Source organism: Sciurus vulgaris, assembly GCF_902686455.1.
Source record: "Sciurus vulgaris genome assembly, chromosome: 8".
Taxonomy (NCBI): Eukaryota; Metazoa; Chordata; class Mammalia; order Rodentia; family Sciuridae; genus Sciurus; species Sciurus vulgaris.
This window is the reverse complement of record NC_136468.1, coordinates 17454123-17468562: the sequence shown is the minus strand read 5'-3', so window position 1 is coordinate 17468562 and position 14440 is coordinate 17454123. Positions and strand designations below refer to the sequence as shown.

At 46.5% G+C, this 14440-nt stretch overlaps 1 protein-coding gene across 2 annotated transcripts in view; it reads right to left on the bottom strand.

Annotated features, from left to right (window-relative positions):
* Window positions 1–1370: 1370 nt before the first annotated feature.
* CREB3L2 (cAMP responsive element binding protein 3 like 2) overlaps window positions 1371–14440 on the bottom strand; it is a 108317-nt gene continuing 95247 nt past the window's right edge. For both annotated transcript variants that reach the window (XM_079150121.1, XM_079150122.1), the window contains exons 9-12: window positions 10640–10739; window positions 10239–10365; window positions 8688–8904; window positions 1371–6662 (exon numbers count right to left, since the gene is read on the bottom strand). In XM_079150121.1, coding sequence (XP_079006247.1) covers window positions 6587–6662; window positions 8688–8904; window positions 10239–10365; window positions 10640–10739 — 520 coding nt within the window. In that variant the 3' untranslated portion in view covers window positions 1371–6586. The remainder of the gene's footprint in view (window positions 6663–8687; window positions 8905–10238; window positions 10366–10639; window positions 10740–14440) is intronic.

Below are 14440 nucleotides of genomic sequence, written 5' to 3'. Positions count from 1 at the left end.
GATTGGGAGACAACTTCCATTACAAAGAGAACTTGTTACTCATGGTTTCTAAGATGAGGGGCAGGTCACCTTACAGAGGGCCACATGCAGGTATTCCAGGGTCAGCCAGCAAGCAGATGGAGAGAGGGCAAAATGTGGGCAAAACCTTTATTGTGGTTTATCCAGGAACGAGCAAGGCAAGGTAAACAGGTTTAGGATTGGCTAATTTGAATAGTTTCAGCAAGTCTGGGATGTAGGGGCAGTGTCCAGTTGTGTTGGTTCCTGGCCCTGGGATGATTAGAGCAGAGTACAGTGGCCCAGAGTGTCAGAGCTGTGTAAGAGCCCATAAAGGAGGTGGTTGGAGCGTGGCCTCTGAGTGGTTGGTTTATGGATGAAAGGCCTGCTCACAGGCCAGGAACGGGGAGCAAAGGGCAGACCCTCCAGGACCAGGAAGGTCCTAGATGTTACAGAATTAGAAATTCAGTAGGTAGGAAGGCATGATTAACATAATGTTCTTAAATCCATGTTTATTCCCATCACACAAAACTGGGTAGATAGCATGTCTGCAAGGGGGTTCCATAATAGGTCCTTCTGCAGGGATATAGCACATGTGTAGGAATAGAAAAGGTCAAGTTGCTTAGAGGGAAAGGTCATGGGGGATTAATGCACCCCCAAGACCAAAGCAGGCTAGGAATGCTGCTAAGGGGAGGGGGGATTCTTTTTTCCCCCAGGTGGACATGTTGCATAGCTATGGACTTTAGCATCCTGAGACTTTCTGAGACTAAATGAAGCCCCACCTTCTCTGAGTGGAGAAAATTACATTTGAATCCAGACGGTGCCATGGAATGAAGTTTATTCTGCTTGAGTGTGTTGACCTTTATCAACTATTTCATGAGAGTTTCTGGAGCATGAACGTGTGTTAGGCCTCCTCCTCAACTGCTCACGTGAGGAAGGAGCATTCCTTTCTGGCTCGAGTTCAAAGTCTTGTTCTCAGGCATCCAGAGACCAGGAAAGCAAAGTTAAAGTCAGAGACCTTTGAAATCTAGTTAGGGAATAGTTGGAGAAGGAAACGCAAATAGCAGTCGGGCTACGTGAAATCTCTGGAGAAAACGGTTTCTCTTCCTGTCACTGACTGAAAAATCAATTAAGTTTCTGGCCTTGGATTTGGCACCACATCATATACGAATTGCTAGTTTGAGCTGCTTCTTTCACTTCAACTAGATAATCAGGAGAGAAGGGTTAGGTATATATACATAAGTCTGTGCTTTGGAAAAAGGCAAAATGCTTTTAAAACCATGTTACCAGGATTTTAAAAGACTGGACGACATTTTACTATTTAAGAAAAATATTTATTTGCAAGAAATGGAAATACAAATGCATTACAATTTCAATTTATTTTTTTCCAAACTAAATACAAGTACAAAGCTTTTTTTTTTTTTTTTTTTTTTTTTTTTTTGGTATTTACTTAGCTATGATAGAGAATAAAAGACCATAAAAACGAGGCAATAGGACAGATAATAGACTCACAATGTGCTCAGACTTAAACACTGCTGATCTATATAACCTGTTACAAAAGAGAGGCAAGCCCGCTGTCAGAAGACATTAAAGCTTACTGGTGATTACAACCCAGGGTCTGCTCACCATTGTTTAAAAGGGTCACTCACGGTTTGCCAGAGAGTGCTGGTGTTTTCCATAGACTCATAAAGCACTTTATCTAAAAGAGGTTTTCTAAGCAGCGTACACCACGGGTGCAAAAGGTTCACGTTTCCACCCAGTTGGTGAGCGAGGGATGAGAGCAGAGAAAGAGAGCTGAACCCCTGGGTTCCCTTTTCCCAGATGCAAAGGCTGCTAGCTGGAACTCACAGAAGATGGGATGAAAAGACAGCAGACAGACATCTGCAGCACACTCTGCAGGAGAGGAAGAGCTGAGCAGGCACCACAGGGCCACCACACTGGCAGAAACTCTTCCCTGCCAGGGAGCTTCAAACATTGACACCGTCCTCAGAAAGGAATCTGCTCAACCTGTTCTATCTCACTCAGTTCTCTCCCCACCACATGGTAACTAATCGCCCTTGTTTTCTGTATCTGTAAGACTTAAACTTTATTTAGCACAGCATCCAACACCTCAGCAAATACCCAAGAAATATTATTTCCCTTTCTTATGGAAACCACACAAAAACAAAACATTTGTGAATTCTATGTTGCCCAAAATAACAAAACACCTAGGTTTTTTTTGTTTTTTTCCCCCTCTGTTAAGTTCAGACCCTCTGGCCAAAGAAACCTTAATCCTCAGGTGGACCAGGTTCCTCTGCACTCAGAAAATGCTCTGCTGTGAGGATTTATAATACCTTTCATCTTGGCTGTCCATTTGTTTTGATGTGATTGCACCTCTACAAAATGGATTTTCCTAATGGATATAACCCTCTTTCTTTTTCCTGATGTGCAAACCTAAAAATAGTGGCTTTCTTTTAGGAAACCATTTTTGAGCTTTTGGAATAAGTTCTTTTTCCCACATTCAATCTTAAAAGTCTGTATATAACCTCTCCCAGGGACAAGGGATTCCTCAGTCATCCTGGATTCATACATAAGGCACATTTAAGGCACAAGTAAGTATCAAATATAAGGGTGGAATGTGTGCACGCACACCTGCTTGTGTGTCTCGGTGGCTGGGTTCGGGGAGAAAGAGAGATACCTCATACTTGTGTCTTTTGAATAGCTACAGATTAAATGAAGTTTTCTCAGTCTCTCGTATACTCCAACACTCCCTGGGGCCTCAGGCAGCACTCTCCCCTAGTAAAACTGAAGTCTCGGGTAACTGAATGGATGAATGATCTGAAATCCGTCTCTGGCTCCTTCACAGCCTGGCCTCTCCCCTGTCCTCCCAGGCAGGTTCAGCATATGACATGTGCTAATTGTCTCCGCTGAAAACCTTCAAATGGGAGGACCACACTCTGGGACTCTCCTATGGTGAATGGCTTTCCTGCCAATCCTGCAGACAGGGATACCAAGGTCTCTAATCCAGGTTTCTCAAAGACTAGGTTCAACAGAAGCCAACTAGTGATCTGTGGTGGACACAGGGGGTAGCCAAAAGCCTTCTCTCCCACTTCCATGTCCCCGTTTTGTCAGGGATGGACATTCCTCATTTGGGGATGGGAGGTCTCCATTTCTGGGCCGCGCTCACATGTACACCTCAGATGACGTGTGTTCAGAGGAGCTGGCCCACAGAGGCCTCTATTCTGCTCTTCTGCTTTTGCTAGCTCTCTGAACAGGAGAGGGAGGGAACATGACATGCTGAAAAAGTATTTTAATAAAGTACATGTGACAAAAATACTTGGACAGTGACTCAGTGCCAAAACAGAGAAGAGTCAATTCAACACTCCTACTCTACAGGTACATAAGGCTCAGACCACCTTCCGACATCCAACCTGAACCTAGAGATTAAGAGGAATAAAAAAAAAAAATCTGGATTTCTAAATAAGTTGAACTGGAAGTTGCTCTCCCAGTCTACTAATTAGGTCTCCAAATCAGAACTATATTAACCAAAAGGTTATCTAATTTTGCCTGCACTGATGTCATATCCCACCCCCACCTCCTGCTGACATGGAGCAACTTGGTTGAGCTGTCAGACTTTACAGAAGGCTCTTTCTGAGAGTGAGACTCCAGAGTCCTAACACTTCCCAGAAATTCCTTCTTGAAGCTGGCGCTGAGCTCCTCATTTGCAGCGTCCATTTCTAAGTGTAAAGTTGAGAGCTGTGGAAAGAAGCATACGGAGTGGCGGGGGACCTGGATCACTCGCGTCTCATCCAGTGAGAAATCACCTGCTCTCTGTGTCTTTGCAGGATATCACCTTCACTAGTGTCATCAAAGGACGAGGGAAAACCTGTTTACATGACGGAAAATCCAATGAGATTTATTGTTATGGTTTCTGGTTGCTCTGATGGTCGCAGATTTGTCAAAACTTAAGTTCACGTGCCAATGTCTGCCACTGTGTGAACTCTTCGGAGCTAACCACGAATCACCCACTGATTTAGAGGCCTGCTTGCTTGCTGTGGAAAACAAATCCATTGATATTCTGGGCTCAATCCTTGAATAGGACACGTTAAGTATTTGGAACCAATTTGGTGGGATTCCACTCTTATTTGTCCTCTTGACCCCAATTCATCCTCCCAAGGGCACACCTAGTTTAGTTCCCTTTATTCACCCAAGCCAACCGTGGAGGACAGGTTTTCTCGAAAGAGCAACAAAGCTGGTTCTTTGAAGCCTCATTAAGAGGCCATTTGAACTCTCTGGTTGATGTTCCCTGTTCCGGAAGGACAGTTTCCCACAGAAAAAGTCCTGCTGTTTGAAGACAGTAATGTCCAGCAAAGATAGGTAGGGAGAAAATAAAATTCTCAAAGCACTAAAGACATGGGCTACAAGTTTCCTTCCTTTTCTTGCTTCTGTTCGGAAGAGTGGGGTTTTCCACCCTGGCTATGTCCAGGCACCCTAAAACCCCATCTGGTTCAGCCTCAGCACATAGAGGGGCTGGCCCATGATCCCACTTCTGCCCGTACGTTTGAGTACCTTCCTTTCTCAGCACCTATTAGAGTTAATTCTGTGATTTTGCTGTTAGGGCCCCTTAAGTGGCCCCATGTGTGATAAGTACCTAGCATTTTAAAGAAAGGGATCATATATGTTGTGGCTCATGGTTACCTAGCCAGGCCTAGAACGATCAAAAATAGCCTGAGTGGAGAAAAAGAAAGCAGAAGCAGAAGTCACCAGCTCCCCTCCTCCTCACAGTCCAGATGCGTGAACCAATGGCCACTTAAGGGACAACAAGCACCCTACAGACAGCAGGGCCACCATGCAGCTCTGACACACTGTGAAGTAAGCCTGGCCACCTCCCATCAGAAACCTCCTGTCACAGCAGGGAGAGAGAGGGTTCACTCCCCATGGTGACCCTAACTGGACCCAGGCAGACAAAGCAGGGAGCTGCTTAGAGACCAGGACAGCAAATGCTAATGCTAATGATGCTAATGATACCAAATCCTGCATCTGATATGTAATGGAAGGCCCAGTGGGCATAATCCCTCTTAGGTACAGGCTCCAGTGACCATGTCAATAATGAGAGAGAGAGAGAGAGAGAGAGAGAGAGAGAGAGAGAGAGAGAGAGAGAGAGAGAAAGCCAGAGCTAAAGGCCCTCAGCTGCTACTAAAAATAAAGTACAAAATGTAAGCACATTTTCTGCACAAAAATCACAAGCTGGAGGGGCGGAGAACATCAAAACACTTAAAGGGAGTCTTCTACTTTGTATGATAGAAAGGCAATTTCCATTTCTTATTTGTATGAAAGAGGAAAGATTTTTTTTTTAAAACTACAAAAGTTACTTTTAATCATTAAAAAAAATAATAATAAAAGTGGGTTGGGGGTTAGGTTGTATCTCTTTGGGTGAGCTGCAAGTAGCCAAACCTGACAGTAAAAGGTAAGAATGTGCACACCAGACACCGTTCACCCCACCCTCCGCTGAGGCGGCTAAGGGAGGGCCCAGTGGAAGTGAGCAGAGGGGGCAGCAGGTGTGGAGGACAGTGGCAGGGTCCTCAGAAACGCCTGCTGGGGGACAGGGCTTCCCTTCTCAGTTATGGGAACTGGAGACAGCATCTGGCCACAGGGCCACATTCCTTCTGAGTTCGTCCAACAGGGGGACACACATTTAAGGAGATTTCTCCATAGTAATTATTTTACAGACCTCCAATTTAAAAAAATGAGGGAGGAAATAAAACATCATATGGAAAATGGGGATCCAAAGCCCTCCTAGGTCTGAAGGCCAACAGAAGACATTGCTAGCTTAGAGGGAGGCCCTGAATCTCTTCAGCATGGTCGCCCATGGGGAGCCTCGGCAAGCTAATAAATACTATTTACAAACGGGGAGGAGAAGCCGGGAAGGCAGAACTATGGGGGTGGGAGAGAGGCTGTGGGGGGTCCTACAAGCAACAGGGTGGGCAGGTTTGCCTGGAGGAGAAAAGCCTGATGTCTCAGGCATTGCACTTGCGGCCTGAGAATATGACAGGGAGCCCTAGTCTGCCTGCACCAGTGTGGGGGCAGTCCAGCAGGGCCCCAGAGGGCAGAGTGGAGACAGGGGTACTGGCAGGATGCCCTGGTGCTCCCAGGGCTGACAGGGCTTTCACACTAAAGCCCGGGTGTGAGCGAGGGAGCCCAAGAGTCAGTGCTTTCCAAATCCCAACAGGCCTCGTGCTAGAGTCTGGGGTCTCAACTGAATGAGTCACCTCTTCTTCAGAGAGGGGTCACGCCTCACAGGGGAGAGTCAGGCAGTATCTTTTTGGCACTATAGGTGGAAACAAGCCTGCTTGTCCCACCCCCACCCCACCCCTAAAGCAATTTCCTATGGCAGTAGGAGAAATGGAGGGAGAGATGCCAGCCCCCGCGGTGCTCAGGAGCAGCAGGGCATGCAGATGAAAACTCAGGCTGGTCTCCCATCCCAAGCCATTAACGCCCGTCCACGTCTCCACCAAGATCCAGCGGCCCAGAGGAGAACCTTATGCAAAGGTGGACTTGGGGTGTAGAAGCAGGGTTAGGGGAAGCGGGTGAGGTGAGGGTGGAGACGGCCTCATTAGAAGGTGGTGTTCACTCTTCTGTCGAGTTCTACAACTTTTAGTGTTTCGTTCCCCTCCAGTTTGGTGCTGACCCTGTGAAGGGAGCAAAAGGCAAAAATGTATTAGCCACCACCTTAAGCTACAAATGCCATGCTTCAGAGTGTCACACGATCACTCTATGACAGTGACCCTATGGGCCCGCCCAGCCATGCATCTTGTCTTTTTTCAATCCATAGTTACTCTTCTGCTCTCAAAGTCCCCTGCTACCAGCCTGTCCACTTGTGCACACTCCTACCTTTATCCCCATCCAAGAGCAGGCAACCCAGCCCAGAGGATAAGCATGGTGGCTCCATACTGATTATTATAAATTGCTGTGTTTACTAAGGATGCTTAGCCCTGTGCTATATTTTGGGAAGGAGAAAATATAAGGATAAAGGCTAATACCTGGTCTTGAAGAGCTAGTAATCCAGATAAGGATTTTTTAAAGTTCATTAATTTGAAATAATACTAAAACAGAAAATAAATACATTATCAAATTGTGTAACAACCTACAAGTCTCCAGGCATTCTGGGAGATACTACATGGCACATGGAATTTGAATGGGGCTTTCAAAAGCTTTAAAGAGGAGAGAAGGCTTGATGTCTTCTCTTTTGGTGTCATGAGCCAAAAAAGCCAGTAGATACACCCAACAGAGCTTTAGGGTGGCTCTGGATTTTCTCTATAATGGGAATAAAAATAATGCATCACCTCTTGGGGTAAAGGGACTTACGTGACAGCACCCTTGTAAAGTGCTCGACCCATTAAGCATGAGTAAATGTTAAATGTACATATATAGTGATACATATAAAAGTATATGTAGGGGCTGGGGCTGGGGCTCAGTGGTAGAGCACTTGCCTCACATGTGTGAGGCACTGGGTTCAATTCTCAGCATTGCATATAATTGAATAAAAGGTCCATCAACAACCAAAAAAAAAAAATATATATATATATATAAAGTATATGTAGTCATGAACCTTCCTATACAGGGTCAAGGGAAGAAGGCTGAAGAATGTAAAATGGAATCTTTCTCCCTGACAGCCTCAGTCTTGGGAAGCCCAGGAGCAGAGCTCAGCTCAATCACCACCATGCTATCCAGGCGTGCTAATCAGCACACCCAGGTACCGACCTACCCCAGGAACAATACCTGTGGGCCTATCAGCCTTTATATTTCCAAAAGGATGTTTTCCCCATAACTATCTAAGAGAAACAACTCATGGAGAATTGAAGCCCATCACAGGGTATTTACAATATGGGAGCATATACATGTACAGGGCCTCTCAAACACTTATTTTTAATATAAATACACAATTTTAAGTTTATATAAGTTGAACATCCCTAAACCAAAAATCCAAATTGTGAAATGCTCCAAGATCCAAAACTTCCAGTGCCAACATGATGCCACAAGAGGAAAATTCTGCTTCTGACCTCATGTGAGGGTTGTGGTCAAAATGCAGGCAGCACCACAAATATTGTATAAAAGTGACTCTTGGGTACATGTGTATGGTGTGCATGCAACACAGATGAATTTCACGTTTAGTCTCGGGTTCCATCCCCAAGATATCTCATTAAGCATATGCAAATATATTCCAAAATAAAAAAAATTCTCATTTCAAAGCACATCTGGCCCCAAGCATTTCAGGTAAAGCATACTCAATCCATAGTTACAGTTAATACATTTGAATTGACATCTAAATCATAAATGTGTACTGATATACAACATAACATTTATTTTCCCTCTGGTTGGAAAGAAGCTAGAGAGCCTGCCTGAGGGATCTGCATCACTGCTGTTATGTGGCTTTGAGGGGAGGATGAAGGGAGTGAGGGTGGGGATACAGACCCTCCCTGACTCTTTGGTGCCACCACTACCTGCTGCCAACTGATGGTGGGGACTTTGGGGAGCTCCACTAGGCCTTTTCCCTGCTCAGGGAAGCCGCTGCCGAGAGGCAGACTCTCCTCAGTGCCAGGTCCTGGAAACAGGTCCGAGAGAGCTGAGGAATCAGATGAGGTCTCTGGGACAGTCCTTAGCCCTGAGCCAGGTTGCTCACCCAGACCCCATCCCCAGCACACCACAGGACTCACAGGTGCTGTTGTAGCTCCAACAGCACTGACTTCTCCAGGCTGGTCTCATTCGAGATAATGAAATGGGGAAGATCCACATCCGGCAGGGACTCCAGCCCTGACGCCCTGAGCAGGGAGGAGCCTCTGTCCCAGTTCCCAAGCTCCCCAGCTGAGGCTGGACTGGATGGTTCCTCCAGGGGAGAATGTTCCTCATAGATCAGTAGGTTCCTGGATCTCACTGAGGACAGAGGAAAACAATAAGGTGTTAGGGAAAAAAACCCACAGGAGTCCTACACATCTCCCTGCTCCCAATGCCCAGGGCCAGTGGCAGTTGATAACTGATGCGGTCTTCTTGTCCAAGACTTGGGAGATGCCAACTGGATTTGGCTTTCTATAAAGGCTTCAGGGCTTCTGAGTTTGTGCAATGAAAAATTATACCAATTATACAGTGCTGGAAGAACAAGAGAAAACATATACAAAGCCACTACCACCTCCACTGCTTTGAAAATAAAATTCCCCTCCTTACCCACCCATAACTATCCAGGGAAAACCTTCACGCAAGTGGGAGTCAAATACTTGGAGATGTCCAAGCTCAGTTAAAACACACAGTGTCCCCAGTGAGTAGGTCTTGTAGGGAGGGAAGATACAAAGCCATTTTCATTGAAATGTGGGGAGAAGATACAAAGCTAAAGCCATAAACCAGGGACTGCAGACAATATCCTTTGTTTTATAGGACAGCCACATAGCTAGATGGCTCTGTAGCAATCTTCCTCGACACAGAGACTATGCTCCCATTAGCTTCCAAAATGTAAAGAAATATCCCTTAGGGAAAACAAACTTCCCAATAGACCACTGTAACTGTTTGGAAGGCTTGCACTGGCAGAGATACACCTGTCTGGTGAGGACCACAAATATTTTAACATGACAAAATTGTCCCTATTCCAAACTCGGTACCTTCTAACTCATGCTTGTTTTTACTAGCAGAGGTGTGCACTCATATATGTGTTTCTTACTGATTACTCCTTTATCTCCCACATACTTAAAAGAGGTCATTGGTTTACCCTCCTCTTATCTGACACCTGAGCTCCACATTCTCTAAATCTTGGGCATAATGCTCAGAAAAACAGACGGATTCTTGAACTTCACTTTAAAACTCTTACTATGGTAACATATAATTTCACTCAATGAAGGCAGAATCACAGGTGCTCTCTTAAAATGTCAGAGAAAGCTTACTTTGCCCCCTCTCAAAATCCACATCCTACTCCCTCATCAGAACTCAAAAAAGAGGACACTAGAACACATCAAGGAACACAGTCTGGAGCAGCATTTTGCAAGCTGCACTTTGCCAAGCTCCAGAGAATTCCCAGTACTGCCTCAGCCCTGTGGGTGAGGGGCACAAGGGAAGTCAGCACTCTGAGCCCCAGAGCCCCCCATGTGCTAATGGAGAAGTTCCATTTTTAGCACCTCTTTTTAAAAGTTGGACTTTGCATAAGGTTCCTTTCAGCAAGCTTAGAAACCCAGTTCCACAGAAGCAAAACAAGATACTTCCCAAGAGGCTGAGAGCTGTCTTACCGATGGAGGCCGTGTATGGCTCTGGCATTGAATGCTGGCTGGGCAGCGCCATCTTGGTGGCAGAAGGATAGGGCCCATAGCCCTGAAAGAGGCTGCCAAATGCAACAGCAAAGCACAACACAACGACCTGGAAGGGGAGGAGAGAACACAGGAGCTGTAGAGTCCAGACGGCAGAGTGAACCTGTCGACCTGCAATGCCCGGGGCAGAGGGAAGACAGACTCCTGTCCTTCAGAGGCTATCTGCCAGGTCACACTGCTGTAATGACATGCAGAGAACATCCTTGGAGCAGGCTCCAAGGTCTCCTCAGCTGCACAGCAGTTGGCCTTGACAAGGTGGAGACACTGGGGACAGGGCCCTGGACCAGGGGGCAGTTCCTGCACTGTCCTTTTGGGAGACTCACCATGAGGCAGGTGCCAGTCTGCGTGCCGGCTAACTTGCAGGTCCGAGAAACCTTGCCCATCACCAGGGTCTGAAGCTTCTGGAGTTGCTGAAGGAGAGTTCTGTCAATGGCAACAAACAAAAGCCAGGAAGGGACATGAGAGATGAGAGATGATTTCTGGTGACCCCTCTGCCAGGCTTCCAGGGAAGTTGTGCGGCCTTGGGTCTATATTTAAACAGAGTTCTGAGGGAGGGATGCCAGTACCTGCTGGCACCACTGCTCCAGAACTTGCTGGAGCTCAGAACTAGCCTGGACACCTTAACCACGTGTCCTGTTCTGAATAAGAGAAAGACCTCACATGATCCCTGCTAGGCTGTGACTTGCTTGCCAGACACTGAGAACAAAGGAAAGTGACACTATGGTCTTGATGTTTGTCGCCCCACCACCCCGATCCACTGCAAAATAATTCATGGCATGTTAAGAGTAGAGCCTTTGGGGATGATTAGGTCATGAGGGTGGAGCCCTCCAATGGGATTACTGCCTTTATAAGGGATGAAAAGACCAGCCCTCGTCCCTTCCACCACATGTGGACACAACTAGAAGGCAGCTTCTAGGAACCAAGGAGCCCGTCCTCACCAGACACCAAGTCTGCAGCACCCTGATTCTGGGTTTCCAGCCTCCAGCGCTGTGAGCAGTAAATATCCGCTGTTTATAAGCCACTCAGCTTACAGTGTTTCTATGGCAGCCTCAACGGACTAGCCTGGTGGTAATCACGAGAACCCTCTGAACCGAGAGGAAAGAAACGCCATGAGAACATAAGACAGGGGCCGAGCAAAGAAAGGAAGAGGACCAGCAGAGGAACGCAGAAGGGCTGGCCCGAGGTCGCTGGGACTTGAAATGGCAACAGTGTCACTGAGCAGCAGGCATTTGGAAGGCACCCTGAAGGAGAGAGGAGGAGGAAAACCAGGAAAGGTCAGGGAGGCGGACGGCCATCGCACCTCAAGCTGAAGTCAGTTCTCAAAGCTCCACACCAGGAAATGAAGCCAAAACACCGCAGAGCAGAGCAGCCTGCTCGGCCAGACCTCAGGCTCCGAGCCCGGGAGCGGGGAAACAGTCTCCAATACACACACTCTCTTCTTCCCCGGAAAGACAGAGGAGGGCAGAGAAATCAAGTGGACCAGTGTGCATTCCCTCACGAGGTCTGGGGATAAGAGAGCAGTCTGTGCTCCATGCCATGACATCAGGACCAGAAAGAGCAGATGGTGAAACCCTGCAAATCCTGAACATGACGGGCACAGACAGGCATCTGATGGCACGCCCTTCTGAATTGAGTATCTGCATGAATTCTGCATGAGCGTGTGAAGAGCGGAAGCCCCTCCTCACCCCATCATTCCCCAAGTCGTTGCACATGGCAAAGTGGAAAAGATTCTACATGCAGATGTGTTTTCTTGAGTCTGAAGATTCTCAGTAAACTCGGGCAGTGATGTAATGCTGGAGACACACAGGTTCACTGGAAACATCAGCAGGCCACTTGTTTACAGAATTCTGGGATTTCATAGCCAACTTGCTTCTCACCTCGGTCTATCATCTGAAGAGCTTTCAAGTGGTGGAAATACAGGCAGTGTTGTCCACAGTCTGCACCTTCTCCTCTGGCAGATAGCGATGAAGCAAATTCCCGCAAATTAAGCAAATCCAGGGCAGGATTGGCCATAAGAATGGTTTTGCTTTAGCAAGTTAAATGGATAAGAATGGGGGGAAGAATTTGAGCAGTATGTGTATCTGAAGCTTTCCGAACTCAAAAAGCCCCGTGTGATCCCACATGCACATTACAAAGCACAAGTAATGAGTGATTTTAATAAGCAAAGCAAAATCATTCATTCCATTAAGTGATATCATTAATTTAAATTCTATTTAATGTGGAGGTCTTTTTTGAACTTAATTGTACATTTGTACATTTTTTGTTTCTGGTTATATTAAAGTATGATCACACATAGTCTAGACCTGATTTATGTTTGCATATATTCTTTAAAAGCATTCTGTATGTTGAGAAATTCTGATGGCATGATTACTTTAAATTGCACTTAGAAGGGTTGGAGACATAGGCAGATGGTAGAGTGCTTCCCTATCACATGCAAGGCTCTGGGTTGATCCCCAAGAGTACAAAAAATAAATAAAAAATAAACAAATTCCACTTGGAGAAAAAGTTTGCAACTAAGTGATCCTTCGATGCAGCAGCATCTTTTTCTCTCATCAAACCTTTTCTCTCTTCTCGCAGGCCTTCCCCAGAATTCCTCCCCTGTGGCCATTGGCACAGCTGCCTTTCAAAGCCAAGAGCTGAGCAATCCGCTGCCCGGCCACTTCCTCAGTGAGCACCCACTCTCACAGAGCTGAGACTCTGCTGGTGGCGGCATGTGCTGGATTGACTGCCACCTGTAAGGCCAGCCCCAAAGCCCCTGTTAGGTTCTCCTGGCTGGTGTTTCTGGAAATTTGTGGGCAGCATACAGGTGAGCCCTCAGACAAGACCGCAGGGCACAAACCCTTTTCTCTTGGATGATGGCCACCTTCCATGGTACCGATTCATAAGGTCTTGGCTGCCTGCAAAGCATCCCCTGCCTCTGGTCTTGAGTGATGCCTGCCACTTTTGCTGGGCACCTCAACTGTGCCCTGGGCACTCCTGCTGCCCTCTGTGCTGGTGGCATGCTGAGGCTTAGTGGAGCTCTGTGCAGGAGGGGGTGAGCTCTCTCCTCTGGTCTTCTGTGACTTGGACCTTTCCAGATGGCAACAGAGCCCCGATACTTTTACTCCAAAATCTTAAGGTGTTTTGAAAGTGAAACCACCGTTTCTATTTTTCGCCAACAGTACCTGTTGACTGGCAAGCACCCCATGCTTCCTCTCTGCCTGTCCCCTGCTCCTTGCCTGATCTTGAGAGTATGAACTACTAAGAAAATGAATCCCATACAATGCTCTGAATCCTCCCTTCTGATTTCGGGTTGAGAAGAGTCTCCTAGGACACACCCTGGTCGTTTCTAAAGCAGGCAGATCCACCTAAAGCCACTGATAGAAACCTGAGGCTCAAGGTGGCCCCACCCAGTGACAGGTGCAAAATGCTACAAGTGTGAAAGAAGAGCCATTTAAGTCTGGCTGGAGGACGTGGAAAAGCGCCGTGCTTACCAACTGTAGGGCCCTTCACTTGGCATTCACAGTGCATCCGTTCCAAACTCAAAGATGATTATCTGCTGAATCCACTGCAGATGAAAATGGTTGTTCAACGATGCCTGATTTCTAACAGTTTATAACCCAGTTCTTCAAGATGAGCAAACATGCCGCTTAAAATGCGTATTTTTATAGTCTGGAATTTTAGTGGAAGGCCACAGTGGTGGCTTCTGTGCTGTGTGCTGCTGCTTCTCCTGCTCGGCTGGGTGAAGGTGGGTAAAAATAAACTTCGTGGCTATCCTCAGATAGTCTGACGGTGGAAATTACTGCCTTAAGTCATATAAATGAGTGGAAGACTAAGGTGTTGAGAACTGTCTGACTCCACTGCTTGTGTACTTTCTAGTAGGTACAGCACAGTGTCCTCATCAATCACCTAATTACAACATACTGTTTAGTTAAGTAGACTTTTCTTAAATTCACAGTAACATCATATTGTCAATAGTCCAAGGAAGAGATTCATCCCCCATTAGATATTAAAACGTTATTAAAAAGGACCAAGCCACACAGCAGGGAGACCCATAGTAAAACCCAGGCCAATGGCAATGAGATGCACACTAGCAAAATTCCAGTGATAACAACACAAATAAAAAACATAAAGGTAAATAAACA